The sequence below is a fragment of the Homarus americanus genome, unplaced genomic scaffold (assembly GCF_018991925.1).
Source record: "Homarus americanus isolate GMGI-L3 unplaced genomic scaffold, GMGI_Hamer_2.0 scaffold34065, whole genome shotgun sequence".
NCBI classification, from domain to species: domain Eukaryota; kingdom Metazoa; phylum Arthropoda; class Malacostraca; order Decapoda; family Nephropidae; genus Homarus; species Homarus americanus.
Genome location: NW_024715832.1, coordinates 138,675 through 160,328, shown reverse-complemented (window position 1 = coordinate 160,328; position 21,654 = coordinate 138,675). Strand labels below are relative to the sequence as shown.

Genomic DNA, 21,654 nt, shown 5'->3' with positions numbered 1-21,654 from the left:
CAAATTGGATCAAATTCTACCTATATTTATCAACACGAAACATTTCATCCTCTCTCTCTCTCTCTCTCTCTCTCTCTCTCTCTCTCACATGACTTTGAGAATCTCTTTAGAGTGATGGTGTCAGGGAAGGAGGATGGCGTCAGCACTTATCAGAGGTCACCAGATAACCAGGCTCAGGTCGAGGGTCATTGCTGTTCAAGGCGATAACGGAGAAGGGGTGGCTGGTGGCGATAAGGCAGGCGGTGGGGGGGAGGTTAGGTTAGGTTAGGTTAGGTTTGGTTTGGTTTGGTTGGTTAGGTTTGGTTGGTTAGGTTAGGTTAGGTTGGTTAGGTTAGGTTGCCGTTCTAAAGTTGTGTGATCATGTATGGAATGTTTGTTATTGGTTGTTATGGCTTGTTGTTGTTGTTGTTGTTGTTGTTGTTGTGTTAATGGTGAGATTGATAGTGATTGTTTATCTGGTTAGAATTTCGTAAACATATTGATATTTTTTACTATTCATAAATAAGATTTCATGAGTACCCAAATGCTGACGTGACCTGACCTGACCTAATCTAACCTGACCTGACCATCCCATTTAACATTAGGGTGGTTAATTTTCATGTGAAATAAGCTGGTGGGGGGGTTGTTCCTAAGCTTAATGTGGTTCCTTTCGTTTTAATATTAATACCTACCGTCATTATAATTTAACGATAATGATGACTTACAATGATTTAACTTGATAATAATGATATAGTTCACCTTTTGTTTTGATCACGATGGTTAAGGTAGAGTGAAGGATATCTCACTTGTTAAACATGAAACGGAACACTTGACTGATAACTTAACACAGACACTTTATCACCAAGCCGTATGTCGCAAATATACTAATCACCACCAGGTCATCTTCACCATTTGTTCTCACGCTGTAGTACAAGTTGTTTGGTTGGGTTCGGTTAGGTTAAGTTTTGTTTTGTTGGGCTAGGTTGTTAGGTTGGTTAGGTTAAGTTAGGTTTGGTTGGGTTAGGTTAAGTTAGGTTTGGTTGGGTTCGGTTAGGTTTGGTTAGGTTAAGTTAGGTTTGGTTGGGTTCGGTTAGGTTAAGTTAGGTTTGGTTGGGTTAGGTTAAGTTAGGTTTGGTTGGGTTAGGTTAAGTTAGGTTTGGTTATGTGAATGATTAATCATAAAGGGGTTTAGCAGTGATAAGTTGTCCGGTAATACTTTAACGTGAAAACGGACACTTCGATGTTAACTGAATGTACTAAGCGAAGATTAACGTGTGTTAGGGAGTTGTGTGAAACTTCTCGCCTCTAAACTATAAAATGACTTGACCTGACCTGACTTAAGCTGACCTGGATACGCCCAGTTTAATTATACTTGACCCCTCCCATTCTCCCTCTTATTTTGAATTGACCTGACGCTAGTGACCCATCTTAGGTCACTTCTAGGTCAGGTTAGATTTACGCTGAGTTGAGTTAGTCTAGATTTACGTTGGGGTAAGTTAGGTTAGCTTTGCGCTGTGTTAGGTTAACTTTGCGCTGTGTTAGGTTAGCTTTGCGCTGTGTTAGGTTAGCTTTGCGCTGTGTTAGGTTAGCTTTGCGCTGTGTTAGGTTAGCTTTGCGCTGTGTTAGGTTAGATTTACGTTAGGGAGGTCAGTCTTCTGGTGCAGTTGGCTGGGGGAGAGAGGGAGGGAACATCTATACCCTAAAGTAACAATATGAATAATAACTAACCGAAGATAACAGAAAGCATCAACCCATAAGTTAACCTAACCCAAAGACTGTTCCCTTAAAAAAAAAAAAGTAACTACCACCAAGATACATAACAAACCAACAAAAACACTGAATCTAACATGAGTAAGAAGTAGTCAAGAAAGTTTGGGTGTTAAGGCGTATTTTGTTTATGCTCTTTACCCCCGTCTACTGCTACATGCGCGTGATCTAAAAATAACTCCGGATTTTCGCGCTAAAAATAACCTTGACATTTTGCATAGTGGTTGGTAGTGGCCGATTTTTGGGAGGACCATTGACTATATTCTGATGTTTGGTTATGTTGGCTAGGGTGAAGGGAGGGGAGGGGGGGGGTGGTGCCATATATTTTAGCTTTTGTGTTTTGAGTAATTTGTATAAGTAAGTTTCTTGGGGGTGTTTTTTTAATAGTTGAAGATATTTTTTTCCTCTCCTTTTTATCATTGATAGATTGTAGTACACTTATATTATTTTCTCGTTGTGGAATTTATATACATATTCCATAAGTTTCATCGTTTAACATTATCTGAACATATGTTAAGCTTGCACGATTTACCCATGAATCCTACATTGTCGGGTTGATAAATGGGTAATATAAAGTCAAATTACAACCTACAATTGTCAGCTGAATGTGTCCGATTGCAGTGGCAGGTTTGCAGGTAAACTCAGGAGGTATTAGAGAGTGGCTGCCGCCTGGGTCGCTGGCCCGACCAACACCCCCACGCGCGCTCTTTTCCGACACTCAATATTGTTAGGTTTATAAGGTTCTATAGGCGCTTATCACCGTCTCAGTGGTCCATTTTGGTTTGGAATAATTTACGTGTATTATTATTTTTTCCCCCTAGAATACTATAAGAATTAATGAAATTTTAGCTTGAGGGGAGAAAGAATTGTTACTGTTATTTGAGAGATATTTGATGATCACCAAGTTGGCAACACGCGTGCCTGACGGGCCGCGCCACCTTACATAACAGTCTACCAGTCGTCGGATTATTTCTTCTTTGCTCTTGTACAAAACACAATAATGTATGAATGTATTCTCAGAGAATGATGCCATTGATTTGCTAGTATTGTATAAAATGTATAAAATGAACAAGAATAGTAATGCGCAAGTTTGTTAATTTATTGACTAGGCATCGAGAGCAGCCGGGTAGTTCCCTCCACACGCACTAGATGGCACTAGTCTGGCCAGCGCCCAAATGTCCGATTCGCTATTGTGGCACTGCCTTCGACACCTGGATTGGAGTGATGTCTGGGTTTATTTTATTTTGTACAGATAAAGGACATCTTAGGTCTTTCATAAAGGTAGATGTAAATGTTATCTGCACTTTGCTAGTTCGATATTTAGTACAAAAAATATATTATTAGATAATATTAAACCACACTATCAACTGTCCGAAGACTTCAGAGACGGGTTTTGGCGCGAATGCGACAATGCTGTAACAGACTGTTTTGGCGGGAAACCAGTGTTGGCGGGCGCGTGAAGCAGACGAAGCCTGTCACATTCCCGCGCTACGATTTGGCGCGAAAAGGCGTGTATAGTGTTTGCCGTAGGTGTCGCGCATAGATGTGAACTGACGGAAGGCGACTCATAGGTTTTGAAGTTGAGGAACATTGGGGTGACCTGTAGAAGGCTACCAACACAACTGGCAGTGTGCATCTACCGAATCAATAATGCCCATCCCACCTACAAGTGACAGACAGACACTTGTCAAGCATTGCAACGCACAGGTAAGTACTAGCTTGTATTAAGAATACTGTGGATGTCATTTTAAGCAAGTTATCGTTTAATTACAGTGGCTACATTTACATTTAGTGGTTATTTATTTATTATTTTTTTACAAACTTCAATTATGACCATTATCGATAAATTACCGTATGTGGATAAATTGATGCGAGGCAGTGTTACCACCCCAAAAAGTACTGTTTGCAGCCATTAAGTCGACTATTATATTTCATATTTATGTGGTAATCATCTATAATACTACAGTGATAATCACGAGAAAATGTCTTATCTAGTGCGATAGAGATAAGTTTTATTATCCAGCATCCAATAACATTAGTAACCTCTGTGATAACTGAAAGTGATAGTTATAGTGTTTGATTGAGAACTACCTTACATGTATCATCATATGTCTAAGTTTGATGTGACAGGATTCACCTAAAAACGGTTCGTGTATAAGAGAGCAACATTTAGGGGGGCGTTTGGCGGGTAGATAAGCGCCCGAGTGGCAGGTACCTCCTCGTAGCTCTGGGGTCTACTCACTTCCACCCAAGTTGCGCAATGTTGGCGACGTGTCTCCCTCAAACTCATATATACGCCGGGCTCGTGTTGCTCGTCAAGTTCGGTCTGTCATGTCGCATTTCTTTATTCAATGGGTAGCCTTCGTCTGAGTTGTATGGGAAACTGAACGGACATCGGAATTTAAATGTCTAGTCAACATTTTTTAGACCAGTTTTGCCCCGCAGCTAAACCTGTTATCCTGCCTGGCTGAGGCGGGCTGTCTGGGACCGACCGCATCACGCCGGTCGTCCGCCCGAGAAAGTAGTTCGGTGACCCGGCATTCGTCACATTTTTCTCTTTTACTGTGATAATACGCATTGATAGTTCATGTTATGGGTATCATAATGTTTAGTTAAGTGGATTCTACCTAATTTCATACCAAATATACTTCAGAAGACCTAATTTTCAGAGAAAACTTGCAAAATATGGCCGTGGCCCATCCCTAATCTGCAGTGCAATGCCGCAGTAAAACTTCCCGAAAGGCCAAATGCGATATATTATTCACTCGTCCGCACTGTTAAACAATGTAGGACAACACATCCGACCTGAAATGTGTTATTCCGCAGATGTTGCTCGACGTGGAAGAAGAGCGAGTACATGTGTAATTTTCACATGGGGCGGTACTCAAGGCCGGGCGCTAAATGGTATCAGGCGTACCAACCGCTACTACAGTCTCTCTCCCTCCTTCCTTCCCTGGCTCTCTCTCACGTGGGGGGAGGGGGACGTCTAGAAGATAAACCGGCTGTTGCATCATAGACATTATGTACTAGCGCTAGGTAACTCTCATGGAGCTATAGAAGGTACATAAAGGCGCGTGTGTAATTTATCTCATATATTTATTTTATTTCTTGAGAGCGGAAGACGCTTCTTGGAGAATTTTAATTAATCGCTAAGTTTAAATGCGGTATTTTGCCATTAGGGACACTGTTATTTTAGGAATATTAAGGTAGGATTTTTTAATTGCTGTGCCAGATTACTTTAGAATAATAAGATACACATTAAAGGACTTATTGAAACATTAAATTGGGTTTGATTAATACTCATTAAGTGTTTATGAGAGCTGCAGTAATTAATATTTAGTGGGAATAACTGTAGTTTTTATATGATAGTTGACTGGATTGTTGTTTCGGTGTCAAGTACAAAATGCTTGGTAATGCCGCCTTGTTTTGCACACCATAATAGTTGAAAATTTTTTTTACCTGTAGTTGTGATAGATTTATTGAATTCGTTGTAATGCATTTATTGAATTAGTTGCGGTGCATTTATTGTTTTTTTATTTCGATATTTATCCATTTAATTTGGAATATGGATGCATTTAGTTAACCCTCTCAGATTTCACGATCGTAGCAAATTCCGGTTATCGTATCCTCAAGCGACAAGTAATTTGGGATCACATTATTCCCAGCATGTATCACCTGATGATTAAATATCCTAACACTACCAGGAGGGGTTAGGTTAGAGTGTTTAATCCTCACGTAAAATAACAGGGCTGATATTCAGGTGAACAGTATTTTGAGATTTTATCCATAATGAAGAATATGCCATGTGTTGGATCGAGAGTAGTGTGTGTGGGGGGGAGGGGGGGGTGATTAATGGAAGTCTTGGGTACATAACATAAGAAAATAAGGAGTCTGCAATAGGCCAGTTGGTCTGTGCATGGCAGCTCCTGTCGAGAGTTACTACCACTCTCTATCATCCATGAATCTATCCAGCCTCCTTTTGAAACTTTCCAGAGTTCCAGCACTTACTACAAAGTTGCTAAGCTTGTTCCACTCGTCCACCACCCTATTTGTGAACCAGTTTCTTCCTATCTCCCTCCTAAACCTAAACTTATCCAACTTAAATCCGTTGCTCAGAGTCCTATCCTGCTCGGATATTATAAGAACGATTCCTTTCACCCACTTAAATACTTCTATCATATCTCCCCGCACTCTTCGTCTTTCTAGGGAATGCAAGTTTAGTTTCTTTAACCAATCCTGATATGAAAGGTTTCTGAGTCTCGGAATCATTTTCGTCATTCTTCGCTGCACCGACTCAAGTGAATTGATATCCATTCTATAATAAGGGCACCAGAACTGAACCGCATAATCGAGGTGCGGCCTGACTAGCGCAAGATATAGTTGCAATAAGACCTCTGCACTCTTATTACTTACACTTCTAGATATAAAACCCAATACTCTGTTTGCCTTATTTCGAACATTAATGCACTGTTTTCTAGGCCGTAGGTCCGGGCTTACAAGTAGCCCTAGGTCTCTTTCACAACTGAGTGACTAAAGGGTTATATGTACAGCATTTAAGTCGTATAATTCGTAATAGGAAGATGGCTTATTGACCTTATTTCGCATTTTAGTTATAGTGAATCATTTGCTCAACGCCAGCCAACTACGAGGGACAGTAAATTGATGCAGACGTGGTGGGTATGGTTGTAGTGTGAGGGTGGGTAGTGATGGGTATAGATGTGAAGCAGGAGCAGTAATGGATAGGTGTAGGTGCGTAAGGATTGGTTTGCATAGGCTAAAGGACTGTTGCAGTTTACTTGGATAACAGTGACGTGAATGAGCCGTGTGTGTGTGATGTGTTTTATCTACACCAGTGATCCTCCCTCAGGCAGGTGATGTGTTTGATATTTAGTGTTGACTGGCTCAAGACTCCACTTGATGGTGTAGTTTGTGTTGCATTGTTGAGTCCCTGTGTCATCTGTTGTGCCAATGTACCGTCTACATATTTTGATGTACCATAAAAGACCGCCTCCACCAGCAGAAGGCAGGAGAAAGGTCGTGTCTTCACTATGTGGACGGGAACGCCAGACGCTGTTAATTGCTCACGTTGGCACTGTTTTTATATGACGGCCGGTGGACCAGCCAACGTATCACAGTCTTTGGAGAGCGCGGTATGAACATTACCTTGTACTTTCAGGAACAGATATCACTTGCCAGAGTCGCTCTCCACTTATACGTAGATATTCCAAGTTCCCATTTATAACTGTGGTATGTACTATCTGCCTTACCATCCTGCGTCAGTAATGATGGCGGCTTGAATGTGCAGTCATCCGCAGAACGGGACGCTGTTGGCGGCAGCTACAGTATCAACTTGACGGAGAACTAGAGAGCTCAAGTTAGATCTCTGATAAAGACATTCCATAAGATTGAACCCAAGGAGTGATCCCTCCTAAAGGTACACACACACCCTGCAGCTGGAGTGTCTGGTGTTGCATGCACGACGGCGGCAGCGGTGCGGAGTGTGTTTCCATGTTTGTGACCAAGCAGAACGGTGTTAGTCAGCTTGGCTTCCATTACCTTGTAGAATTTGGATTTTCCTTGGGCATTTAGGGTCCTAGGGTTTCCTTTTGGGTTCTCGAGGAGCCTTTAGGGTGAAATACCTTGGGGATTTTTACATGTATTCCTTGTCCTTCCATCTTGACGCACGAACGTGATGTGTCGTGGTAGGACCCAAGGTTTATCCTGGTAGCACCTATAAGGAATAGTATATAATTCTCGTTAAGTTCTAAAACAGCTCGACTCTCTTCTGTAGTGCTTTATATTTTCTTTAAGAGTCCTTTAGAGAAGCCGAAAGTCCGTCTAGTCATCCACGGTCGAAGGATCCTGTCATGTTTAGAGTCATCACCTGGATGTTCATTCTCCTGTACAGTGCTTCCTGCCAGGCATGTAGACAGTGGCTGCAGGATATCTGTGACCATCTTGACACCCAGAATACAAACTGGCTGTTGCAAGATTATACCAGTCTTAACTCCGTATTAACTGTTATCTGTAGATGCTACTCTTAAAAAAATTCTGATTATAGGTGAAAGTGTTTTGGGTACAGATAAAAGTATTAAAGGTGCACATAAAAACGTTAACGGTTTGTTATAATGGGTTTGTGTGTGTGTGTGTGTGTGTGTGTTTTATAAATACTCTGGGATACTTTTAGATTTTTTCTCTTTGTGACAGTTCAGCCCCACATCTCGACCCTGTCTTATTCCTTCCACTTTAATTGGTCATTTGCATGTAGTATCTGCGACTATTGATGTCACTACAAATCAGAGAAGAATCCCGGGGAGTACTGATAGATGAGTCGTCAGATTATATACACTTCGGTAGACACTCCATATTTGGTTGTACAGGATGTGTGTTGTAGTCCCGTCAGGAGGGATAAAGATTCCTACGTAAGGACATTCTTGACACCCAAGGAGCAGGAGCAGCAGCAGGGACGGGGCTGAGGAGTTGCAAGACAAGTGGCGGTTTTTTGTCAAGACCAGGATCAAGATTCACCAGGAATCTATACGTTAGTGTTGTCTGGTAACGTGCTTACTAAACTACTGTATCTCGTTAAGGTGGATGGCCTTAGTGTAATTAGGTTCAGTTTCACATTTTTAATCTCGTGGTTTTACTTAATTCAATCTTATATCTTTATCATAAGGACATTTCAACGCACGAAATTTGAACATTCTTGCCATGAGCGCGGGACTGGTGGGGGAGGCGGAGGGGGAGGTTCCAGGAATCGAGGCGTACCATGGGCAGGGCCTGAGGGTGTATATCGCGCCGGGGACCTGGAGTGTAGCTCAAGTCGGTCAGGGTCATAGACACTGGGACGCCGGGTCATTGTGGCGGCGATGGTGGCGTTTTGAGCAGCTGGATGGCACATTCTCGCCACCAGTGCTGCAAAACATGTGGTTATCAGCCTCTCCTCTCCCCCCTTCACCGTAGTTGGCGAGGGTGTAAAATCCCCTTCACTAGTGCGTTTACAGGGGCTCGTCATATAAACATTCCAAAAAGCATTACATTAAGATAATTGTTTTACTTTGATTCCATAGTGTTTACTATTGCGAGTTTCCTTCTGTCGATTGTAAACAAACGCAGGGCTGCCGCACTGCACAAAATCTGACGGATCCCTGTAAACGCACTAGTGAAGGGGAGTGTTCAAGTGGGTTCCCTTAACCATACGTTCGTTTAAGTGTCATTTCTGAGCCATAACTTAAGACTATCAAGTGGATTAATAAAATTTAGTATATATATTAACTTACTAACGATGGTTAAAGCATCTTAATTTGCACTCCCTCGAGAGACGTAGAGTGAGGGGCGACATGATAGAGGTGTATAAGTGGAAGTCAGGGCTAAACAAAGGGGGCATTACAAAGGTACTCAAACTATCCAATCAGGAGCGAACTCGTAACAATGGTTTTAAATAAGACAAATTTAGATTTAGGCGCGAAATATGTAAACATTGGTTTGGAAATAGAGTAGTGGACTACTGGAAAAAGTTTGCAAATATCGTCATTAACTCGAATATGCTGGATAGCTTCAAACTTAGGTTGGATGGATATATGAGCAATAGTGGCTGGGTGTAAAGGGGACTGCCCTGTATGGGCCATTAAGCCCGCTGCAGTTTCCTCTATTCTTATGTTCTTATGTTATTAACACAAGGGAAAAGTCTTATATGCTGTACACAGTTCTCCTAGTGTTCGTTCAGGGTGGGAAGGGGCGTACGGGAGCTGGGTGACGAAGTTCTCTCTCTCTCTCTCACGGCCTTCTTAGTTTCTGAATTATTGTTTTTTCTCAAGTGATAAGAACATAAGAAAATGAGTCTGCAATAGGCCGGTTGGCCTGTGCATGGCAGCTCGTGTCGAGAGTTACTACCACTCTCTATCATCCATGAATTTATCCAGCCTCCTTTTAAAACTTTCCAGCGTTCCAGCACTTACTATAAAGTTGCTAAGCTTGTTCCACTCGTCCATCACCCTATTTGTGAACCAGTTCCTTCCTATCTCCCTCCTAAACCTAAACTTATCCAACTTATAATCCGTTGCTACGAGTCCTATCCTGCTCGGATATTGTAAGAACTTTATATCTACTTTATTGATTCCTTTCACCCACTTAAATACTTCTATCATATCTCCCTGCACTCTTCGTCTGTCTAGGTGCGGGACTACCACACCCTGGCCTGAATGTGGACGTTAGGTTAGGTTAGTGGGGGGGAGGGTTGGCTGTATTTGGTTTAATTGGAGACCTCACAATCATGTATGGTTGAGAGTTGTTCCACCATCAAATTATGACCATGAGTTTGTTCCAGAGTTGGGTAGACGTCGCTGTATGTATGTGTGTATACTGTATGTACGCTCGGGTAACTTATCTCTTAATACTCCATAGGGCTCCACTCGACCACATCTCCTACTCCTCCTCCCCTTTCTTTTCCTCCTCCTCCTCGCTCCTCCAAGACTTCTGGGGTTGGGGTTAAAAAGAAGAAAAAGAACATGGATGGGTGAAGGCGGCACCAGTCACCTAACCTAACCTCCACAACTCTCCCTCTAGACTCCAACACATTACAGAATACCGGCCGAGGGGGGTGAGTGAAGGGTCAGTTGCCGCCCACCTAGACCACCTCCATTCAACAACAATGAGTAATTTGATCAACCCCTCCTCTCCTTCCTTCCTTCTCCTTTTCCACCTCATCCCCTGCCTTCTCTTTTTCCTCTTCATCCCCCTCTTTTGCTATACACACACCTATCTTATTCCTTTCCTTCTATCGTGTGTGTGTGTGTAGGGAGGAATTGTAAAGGAGTGTGGAGAGATAGTGAACATGTGCGATAGAGAAATATAGAGCACTAGGATAGAGGTAGCTAGGGCTTGGTTGGAACCTGTTAGGACGGTGAACGGAAATAGTCACATGACTTGTACACATTGACAACACAATATATATATATGATGGCATTGCACTTAGGTTAGGTTAGGTTTTTTCCGTGACTTTTTTTCCCTGGATTCATCAAGACTGGGGCTCGTTTAGGTAACCATCATAGGAAATAAAGCGAACCTCGGGAGCTAAAAGGACAAACACACACACACACACACACACACACCTCCCAACGGAGAATATAAATGTTCTGACACGTTCCTCAGAGTAGAAGCCAAGCCCTCGAATTCCCCAAGTTTCTCGGGGAAGAAGTGAAGCCAGTTTTAAAGTTCTCCGTTCAATATGGTCGGTAAGGGTAGCCGAGTGTGTGAGAGAGAAAGGTTCGATAAATAATCAATATTTTCCATCTTTCTCCGCCTTAGTGTTGTGGTGAGGACCGTACAGTACTAAACCATCGATTACCTGGTTAATTATAACTTATGTCATAATATAATTTATATCTTGTAGAGAAAACGATATGGATCAGTATTTCACCTGCCCTTTAAACACCTTATCCCTGCTTGGGGGGCGGGGGGGAGGGATTAGATTAGTTTAGGTTACATTATATCAGGTTAACGTTAGGGTGGTTAATGTGAAAGTTGGGGTGTTAATCTTCATGTAGTTCAGTGACGTCATGACCCCTATTGAAGGTAGGTTGGTGGTTATGAGCGGCGGTAAGGAGGGGGCACCGCGTACAGGTGTGAGGCAACGGTCCCGACAGGTGTTGAGGCAGGTGTTGACATAGTCCTGATGAGTCACGGGGACGGTGTGGGTTATGCCTAACGCCTGTCTGGCTCTCCCTGACTCAAGAAAATAAGGAGTCTGCAATAGGCCGATTGGCCTGTGCATGACAGCTCCTGTCGAGTTACTACCACTCTCTATCATCCATGAATCTATCTAGCCTCCTTTTAAACTTTCCAGCACTTACTACAAAGTTGCTAAGTTTGTTCCACTCATCCACCACCCTATTTGTGAACCAGTTTCTTCCTATCTCCTTCCTAAACCTAAACTTATCCAACTAAAATCCGTTGCTACGAGTCCTATCCTGCTCGGATATTATAAGAACTTTATCTATATCCCCTTTATTTCTTCTATCATATCTCCCCGCACTCTTCGTCTTTCTAGGGAATGCAAGTTTAGTTTCTTTAACCTATCTTGATATGGAAGGTTTCTAAGTCCCGGGATCAGTTTCGTCATTCTTCGCTGCACCGAATCCTTCTACCAATCTCCCCCCTATCCTCCTCCCTGGCCCCTTTCCTCCCTGTCTTCCTTACTCCCTACCTGTCCTCCCTACCCTTCATCCTCCCCGACTCACTCCCTTGGCACTGGCGACTATTTCAACATACAACCCCTCCACGTGATGCTGCTTAGTTCTATAGGGAGATGCCTCCTTCTGACACACGTACACACTCATTTAGTTTTACACACATACAGTATATACACACAAAGTTTATTTATAAATACATATACATACAAAATTAACTATACACATAATACATAAGCAATTAATAAAAACACATAGGTTACGCATGTGTGTGAGGTAGTTGAAGTGTAAACAGGACTGCCTAGTATGGGGTAAAAGGGTGGCTGTGGTTCTCCTCATTATTCTTATAAGTGACACAGACTAAACAATAGATCTACGACCACTTAAGATAGCTGACAGTATTGCCCTTTGAATCACTCACTGTTGTCTCCGTGTTTATCTGCCCAAGGACGGCTAGTGGGGGTGAGGGATATCTTGATGCGTACTTTGAGCATTCGAACTTAGATCATTGATTCATGTGTGTGTGTGTGTGTGGTCGTTGTTGCGAAAGATGACCTGACTTCGTTTCTCCCCGCGTGACCTGACCTGGAGTTACGATAGGGTCATGTCACCTACCTGCTATTACCACTCCCACTCTTGACCTGAAGGGGGAGGGGGAAGGGACAGGTGCTAAAGCTCAGTCTCTGGTTACAGGTCACTCTTGGGAGAGGGGGGAGGTATCAGACAGCACCTGGGGTCATAGGGTCATTACTTGGATTGGGGGGGGGGGGTCAGGTTCATTTCTGGATTGAAGGCGTTGCCGGTTATTATATTTTCTCTTATTTAATGTGAAGGAATGTTTTGGATCACCTGAAGATTAACCACCCTAACTCTAACCTAACTTCCCCAATTGTATCGTTAGGGTGGGTCTCATTATATGGAATAAGATGGGGTTGTCTCATCTTCTGGTGATTTAACATTTTACCCAGCTTAAGTAGGACCTAGTGACGTAATAAGCTGTATAGATGTCGCCAGTCGATTAATCTGAATCACCTCCCGGGTAGCGTTGGAGTGTTTAATAAAGTGAGATAAACTGACGTAAACAAAATTTTTTTTGCTCTGTCGGTCAGGATGAATATGGGGTAAACAATAAACTAACTTTGTGTGTAGGGGGGGGGTGTTTGTGATAGGACACACACACACACGCCGTATCAAGATAGGTTAAAGAAACTTAACTTGCATTTCCTTGAAAGGCGAAGAGTGCGGGGAGATATGATAGAAGTATTTAAGTGGGTGAAAAGAATCAATAAAGGAGATATAGATAAAGTTCTTAAAATATCCGAGCAGGATAGGACTCGTAGCAACGGGTTTAAGTTGGATAAGTTTAGGTTTAGGTTTAGGAGGGAGATAGGAACTAACTGGTTCACAAATAGGGTGGTGGACGAGTGGAACAAGCTTAGCAACTTTGTAGTAAGTGCTGGAACTCTGGAAAGTTTTAAAAGGAGGCTGGATAGATTCATGGATGATAGAGAGTGGTAGTAACTCTCGACAGGAGCTGCCATGCACAGGCCTATTGCAGACTCCTTATTTTCTTATGTTTTTATAATCAAGAACTGTTCCCAAGTTTGCTAGTCATTAATCGTCATCAGACAGATAAAACACAATACTGCGTCTATCACTCGGGTTGTAATCTGTTAAGAGATGACCTAGAAGGTATATATAGTCACCGTGTATTTTGCCGGGCTGTAGATAAGATGAATACTGTCTGTCTGTCTACTGAGTGTTAAGTCAGCAGATAAAACACCTAAACCTATGTTCCAGCAGAATACCGAGGGTAGAACTGTGTTTGTCTTAGGCATATACCCCTCTCTCTCCCCACTTATCTTTCCCCTCTCCCTCCCTTAACCTATTGATAACACTCGTCTGAACTTGTGATCTGGCAAGTTCGGAGCGCTGACCTATCGTGGGAAGTGCACACTCATCCAAGCCAAGGCCTATTATCACCCGCCCATCATGAAAACGTTGTGTGTGTGTGTGTGTGTGTGTGTGTAGTCCTTGACCATCGTGCTTCCACTGACCTGGGGGCAACTGACGTCTCGCACTGATATAGTTCTTGAGAGAGTACCGTGGTAATTTCCCTTCTATCAAGGTCAAACGTGTGAGTGAGTGGGGGAGAATGATAGCAGCTGACTTGTCTTTTTATCTTTCCTCTGTGGTTGTTGTTTTGTCATCCTGAGATAGACTCCCGACGACACCTCACAGGCTACACATGACGCCTACTACAGACTTCCCCCACATACCCACGACCTACAAATGCTGGGTATGTTTGGGTTTATAATAACCATAGTAGATAGGTAGGCAGTTTATTCTAACGACCTGACTTGAGTTTGACCTACCTCTGGGGACCTGACTTGGATGGTAAGGTGAAGGAAATTGACTAACCAACACGTGATGTAATGTGATAGGTTGGGAAACATTTAAGCTCCTCCCACTCTCTTGTCACATTGACCAATCATACCCCTCGGTCAGTCTAGATCCTTGAAAGACTCAACTTCGTCTTATCAGTTGTCAGTAAGGTTTGCTCTCCTACACTGTGCTGTTCTTGTGCGAGGATTAATCAACTCTCGTGGTACATATAGTATGGACATCTCCCGACTCGGTTCCAACTCTCGGAAAATTGTGTGGACACTTTATTTTCAGTCACGCCGGGATCTCCTAGTGCTTGGGAGGCCGAGCTCTCCTAGTGCTTGGGAGGCCGAGCTCTCCTAGTGCTTGGGAGGCCGAGCTCTCCTAGTGCTTGGGAGGCCGAGCTCTCCCAGGACCTTGTGTTTTAAGGGCCGAGTTCACCTGTTATATGACTACACAAGATGGTAAGGCCCCCGGCTCACACGCATTATCAAACAACATCTGTGGGTGTAGATTGTCAGACTTATAAATGTTCTTTCTGTCTAAATCTACAGTTTTAATTTAACGGTGTAGTAGAATCACCCAAAGATTATCCCCGAACTTATTTCACGCTAACCTAACCTAACCCGGTAACGTTTTATTTTTTATTTTATTTTTAATCATCAGGTGAAAGGGCGTTATTAACATCATCTTCATTTATGTGTCAAAGTTTATTCTTCGAAACTTATGGGAATTGTGGCTCCTGTTAGCTGTTTTAACCTGATCTGTGTGTGAGTATATCGGCGTTTGTGTTTCTATATTATGTAGGTAGGTAGGTAGGGAGGGAGGGACAGATAGAGGAGCGATATGGGTGTTAACGGGCCCCCCTTGCAGTTATCCTTCGTTCTTATGTTCACATGTAAATACATCGCTGTTGGTACGCGTGATCCATGTATGTATTTACGCGTTCCATTGTGTATGTATGGAGGGAGAGGGGGATAGCTTAGGTGGGGTTTTAAAGTAGGGAGTGTGTGTCCGTGGGTAAGGGGGGGGGGCAGAGGGAGAGGATCAGGAGGGTAAGATGCGGAGGAAGGGAAGGTGAAGCTGCATCAGGGTTGGTAGACAGGCCACGCCGCATCCTCTGCTCACTAACGCGTCGAGACATGTTAAGGTAGAGAAGGTTAAGTCGCATCTCTCTCTCTCTCGGCCTTACGTAATTAAGGTAAGGGACAGGGAGCGTCTCTCATAATAAGATGCTTATTACAGCAGTGAAGTTGTCTTTGGCTTGTTTAAAATTATTCATGTTTAATTTATTTACCCCAAAATAGCAGAATGTTAAAAAATTACACAATTTTATTTTAATTTCTAGTAGTGAGCCACCATAAATTTCTGTTACACACACAGTAGATGAGATAAACAGGAGAGAGCGAGCGAGAACAGCGCGGCATGGCCTAGGTTGGGACAGGCCAAGGTTGGGACAGCAGAAGAGCGTCCTTCTCTTTACGTTATTTGAGCGTCCGCTAAGCGCAGGGCGACAAACACGCACACAGCTGGCCAGCCAACCAAACTGACAGCTAGCTAACCAACCCAATTGTATAGTCAACCACACAGCTGGCTAACTAACTAGCTGACCAATCGACCACATTCCTGACTAGCCTACCAATCTACCGCAGACAGCTGGCTGCCCAACCAACCAGTCAGCCAAGCCTCGGATCTGTAGTAGAAAACCGTCCCCCGAGCGTCTGGCCTGTCTAACCCCCTCATGCTACCCTACCCAGCACTGCCCTTCGCTATTTTTAGACCCACGCGGCCCACAATCTTGCCCAAGTACCTACTCCTCCCCCTCCTCCCTATTTACTACTACTTTTACTCCTCCCCATCTACTACTACTACTACTACTACTCCTCCCTATCTTCTACTTTTTTATAACGTGGCCTCCAGCCTCCCCCAATAGCCACACCTTCGCCACCATTTATTTACCTTAATATTAAATATCCTAATACATAAGAAACTATCCTATCTGTGTTAAATTAGTTGAGCCGCAGATCCATGCGGCATTCAGTGACTGTAGCCTCATAGTCGATATCTGCAGCTATTCCTCCTCCCTATCTTCTACTATTCCTCCTCCCTATCTTCTACTATTCCTCCTCCCTATCTTCTACTATTCCTCCTCCCTATCTTCTACTATTCCTCCTCCCTATCTTCTACTATTCCTCCTCCCTATCTTCTACTACTCCTCCCTATCTTCTAACCTAACCTAACCACCACCAGTACTACCAACTAACTATCCCATACTTTATAACTACCTTTACCCCCCTTACCTTGTTTATACTGTAACTACCTTAGCTAACTCCTAACTACATCACCTTTTTGTATTCTTAATGGTGTGATGTTGTTCATGTTATCATTGTACGTGTGTGTGTGTGTCTGTGTCTGTGTGTCTGTCTGTTTACAAATTCCCCGTCCTCTGTTGTGTGAATGTTGGTGTGAGAGAGGAAAAGTTATCGGCTTACTTTAGTAATAAGATGAGCCTCTTCACACATGATTAGCTCTCGAGGCTCCTGTCACACACACACACACACACACACACACACACTCACTCACTCACATGCTTTCACCCACCCTTCATTCACCCCTATCCAGTGTTTCTTTTATTGTGCAAACTCTTAGCCTGTGAGAGAGAAAGAGAGTCCTCCAGTGACTAGGTTAAGGAAGACCAATGCAGTATACTGGTAGTGGTTAGGCACACACACACACACACACACACACACACACACACACACATCCGCACACACACACACACACCCTGCGGCACCTTCCATTAACACTCCTATGCCGACACCACCTGCCACCCGTCCACACCACACCTTGCCTGACCCTCTCGTAATGGTTCCCACTAGAAGTCCTCAACATTCATACGCTTTCCAGAGCACAGAAGTTTGGACGAGACATCTTATACTCTTTTATTGAGAGCGTTGATGTACTGTAGGTATTAGTATTACAGCATTCTAGTTCTTGATTATGCCTGAATCTGTAGCCAAAATGTTGTGATTTTATTGGATTTTAATAGTAAGCCACTGCTCCGCCTTCAGAATACAGCCACGGTGGAATTTATGTACAGTCTCCGTCACTAGTGAGTTTACAGGGGCTTGTCATATAAACATTCCACAAATCATTACATTGAGATATTTGTTTTCATATTGTTTTACTTTGATTCCATAATATGTTTACTATTGCGAGTTTCCTTCTGTCGAATGTAACCAAACACATGGCTGCCACACTGCACAAAACCTGACGAGCCCCTCTAATCGCCCCTGACTACATCTTAAAGGTGGTATAGTTTAATTAGCCAGAAGTAAGCAAAGTGAACAGCAACACTATTGACATAAGAACCTAGTGAGTGTTAAGGCACCTGATGAATACTGTACAGTTATTTTTTATTGTAATTTAAATCTAAAGTTCATGAAGATTAGTAACCCAAAATTAGTTCGCCTGGGGATGAAACACCCCAATACTAACCTAATCACAGTATTTATAAGGTGCCACTAAAATAATTTTGATGAACATTCAATATCTGCATCCACGAGGAGTGTTTTTGGACTTACTTGACGCAGCCATGTTATTGTTTACATTGTATCTATTGTTCCTGGCTGAATAAACTACTTCAATTATCAATAACATTTCCAGTATCATCAATCTGCTCAGAGTATTCCGTAGAGCCTCAGCGGGTATCGTTAATTGGCTGTTACTGATACATTAATTCGAGAGTGGTATTGGTATTACTGAATGAATACTCAATCTCGTACCCATTGGAGGAGGAGGGTGGGGGTGGGGGGGGGCGTTGTCGTAAGGTTATCCCCCTCCTCTTCCTCCCCCTTAGGCTAGAAGGGTAGTTTTGGTGGGAAGACTAGGACGGGTTAGGTAGCGTGTGAGGCGTATGGGAGGTAAGAAGTAGGGGGAGATGGTTTTGGGGGGGAGGGAGTGGTGGGGAGACATGGAGGACAATAACAAGTGTGTTTATACGACGTGGTACTCGGTAACGGGGACGCCACAGACACATACACACGTAATACCACAATTAAAAGCCCAAAAGCGACAAAATCTCGGCATCTACTTTCCTGGTGGTGTAAACGCTTACGGCCGGCTCGAGGGCGGCAGCTGCATCAACAGGTTACCACCCAACGCTCCCTCCCTCCCTTCCTCCCCCTCCCTCTCTCCAGTGTTACGTCGTCCCCACATCCTCCCTCCCTTTCCCCCACTCGTCTGGGGTGTAGACTGGCGCAGGTGTTATGTGTACCGTACGTATGGTGATGTATATCGACCCCATCCAATCCCCAGCGTAAGACTGTGATTAGGGGGCTCCTGTATCTTGGTCTCGGTTGCTCTTTAAACTCGTTAACGATTATATAGATTAAGTTGTTTCCTTGTTAAAAGTTTGCACACGAGTTAAAGTTAGAATAATTACGTGAACTTTTTTCGTGTAATATTAATAAGAACTTTCAAGAGTATTAATATTGCTGGATGTAGTGGGGGAGGGGGGTTGTAGGTAGTGGTGGGTGTTGTGGTAGTGGTGGGTGTTGTAATAATGACAGTAACCCTCATAGGATGTGGGGTAATGGTGGTGGTGTTAGTCATAGTATCTGTTATGGTGGTAGACGATTTAAGTGGTGGATGGTTATAAGTATTCGGCAGGCGGTGTAGTAGTTGTGGTGGTAGTAGTAGTTGTGGTTGGCGGGTTACAGCGACCCGAGATAAGGAAGACGGGTAATGTTGGTGGCTGCAGCGGTGAGCCCAACTGATCAAGACACCATCATAACAAACCTGCCTCGTCTCGACCCTACCAAGAGGCACCAGGAACCACACCTTTTATGTATCTGTAAACTGTCGCTGGTGCCTAGAAACCCTCCTGTAAATGGGTGTGTTTGGGGCAGCAAGGCCACCCCACCTGCTTCCCTACCCCGTAAATGGGTGTGTTGGGGGCAGCAAGGCCACCCCACCTGCTTCCCTACCCCGTAAATGGGTGTGTTGGGGGCAGCAAGGCCACCCCACCTGCTTCCCTACCCCGTAAATGGGTGTGTTGGGGGCAGCAAGGCCACCCCACCTGCTTCCCTACCCCGTTAAATGGGTGTGTTGGGGGCAGCAAGGCCACCCCACCTGCTTCCCTACCCCGTAAACGGGTGTGTTGGGGGCAGCAAGGCCACCCCACCTGCTTCCCTACCCCGTAAATGGGTGTGTTGGGGGCAGCAAGGCCACCCCACCTGCTTCCCTACCCCGTAAACGGGTGTGTTTGGGGCAGCAAGGCCACCCCACCTGTTTCCCTGTCTCGATGGGAAAGTTAAGGGTGGGGGGAGATGTTGGTGAAGATAAGGCTCCCGTTTGCCCATCTCCCTACAGTACATACATGTGTTTGTTTTATTGGAGATCTTATATGAGATAGGTCATGGGTCTCTCTCTCTCTCTCTCTCTCTCTCTCTCTCTCTCTCTCTCTCTCTCTCTCTCTCTCTCTCTCAAAAGAGCGATATTGAAGGCACGCGTAAGTTAGAGGAACAAATATGGCACAGGGGAACGATTTTGGTGCGCGTATCAGTGTAGTGGGGCAGGTTAAAGGTGCATGGCAGCTTTAAAGAGTAGGTCAGAAGTGCGTGGTGCCATGGGAGACTGGGTTAGAGGTGTCAATAGTAGGTAAAGGTTGGAGGCGTGTGTTGTACTATTGGGAGAGTAGGTTAGAGGCACTTACCTGGCAACAGTAGCAGTAGGTTAAAGGCGCTTATGTGGCAACGGTAGGTTAGAGGCGCTTATATGGCAACAATTAAATTGAATTGAAACAGTTTATTTAGCCAGAAAAACACAAATACAGAGTGAATGATAATAATAATATTAACATGGCTGAACCAGTTGAGAACCTGAGCTCTCTTTAGAGTTAGAGATGAATATATATATATATATATATATATATATATATATATATATATATATATATATATATATATATATATATATATATCTCAGAAGAGAGTTGGAGGTGTAAACAGGATGCGGCAACAGTGTAACTTTAGGTAAATGATAATTCATGGTATGTGGTCACAAAATACATGTCAACGAAGTCACATGTATAGAGTATGTATTGAGAGTAATTTCACACATACAAGTCACATATTTGGTTTAGTACATAACGAGATACAAAAGTACTTAACAAGCACTTAGACGAGAGGCAGGAATGGGAGGATTATAAGAATGTTGCGTGGCAGAACGTGTCTCCAAGATTTTCATTATCCTTGGTAATTCCCAGCCAACCAGTATCTGTGAGAGTCTACCAGCTGTTGGGGGGGGGGGGACTATAAGAACGCTCATTGGCTGGCTGTTTTACACACACACAAACACACACACACACACACACACACAAACACACCAGAGAAAAAGAAAGTTAGGAAATTATAGAAAGTAGCAGTATGGCGGGCTCAGTTTCCTCTCAAGTAGTGGTACCCGAGTTTCCTTTGGTGAGGTTAATGGGTAGTTGAGTATTTATAGCTGTAGTTGTGATAGTTTGACGATGGTGGTGGGTTGTTACAATGATAAAGATAATACTGGTAATAATAGCTGGACCAATAATAATACTCCAGGTAGTAATTGTAAGAGTGGTTTTAATGTGGTGGCGGTGGTAGTAGTAGTAGTTCTTGTACTATCAAAATGACAGGTGCATAGAGTATTGCCACCTGTAACAGTCCATACGTAGCCGGGACATCTCATTTATTCAGCCGTCATGCGGAGTTCACGTGGGCACTATTGGAGTCTTGTGGTAGTATTGTAGTACTACTACTAGTAGTAGTGGTGGTGGTGGTGGTAGTTGTAGTAATACTTGAGGCATTTAAAGCGTGAGATGCCATGTGCATGATTTTTCACACATCTTAAAAATATATCTTAGTTTTAGTCGGCGACCTTTGAGTATGGGTGAGGTGAAGTTGTGTGTGTTGTTATTGCGTGTGTGGGTAATGCGGGTTATTTGAGGGAGTCATGAGGTAAAAAGGGAGGCAAACGTAAAATGATTTCGAGAGTAAAAACTTCGTGTGTGACAGGGATGTTCATTCATCGTGGAGCGGCGTCTGGCGGGGTTGGCAGGCCTGAGCGGAGTAATACTCACTCCAATGGATTCTGCTCATCAGTCTTAGCGTAGACCGGGTGAAGGGAACACGTGTGTCACTGGTGTCTTGCGTACGGCATTCTCATATACGCTCGTTCTCCCTTATTTCGTCTGGAGTTTTTTGAATTTGGACATCTTACATCACCGTCCTTCAAGGTAAGAGCCGTGTGCTAAAATAAATAAGTATTGTTAAACGAAGAATCTTTAAAGGTCTAATTA

The 21,654-nt window shown here is 43.6% G+C and overlaps 1 protein-coding gene across 2 annotated transcripts in view; it reads left to right on the top strand.

Moving 5' to 3' along the window:
- Window positions 1–3,203: 3,203 nt before the first annotated feature.
- Window positions 3,204–21,654, top strand: part of LOC121857958 (myc proto-oncogene protein-like) — a 52,221-nt gene continuing 33,770 nt past the window's right edge. The window contains exon 1 of one of the 2 annotated variants that reach the window (XM_042354197.1): window positions 3,204–3,453. In XM_042354197.1, coding sequence (XP_042210131.1) covers window positions 3,397–3,453 — 57 coding nt within the window. In that variant the 5' untranslated portion in view covers window positions 3,204–3,396. Of the gene's footprint in view, window positions 3,454–21,444; window positions 21,592–21,654 lie in introns of those variants that run through there. The other variant, XM_042354198.1, reaches the window with a different exon arrangement.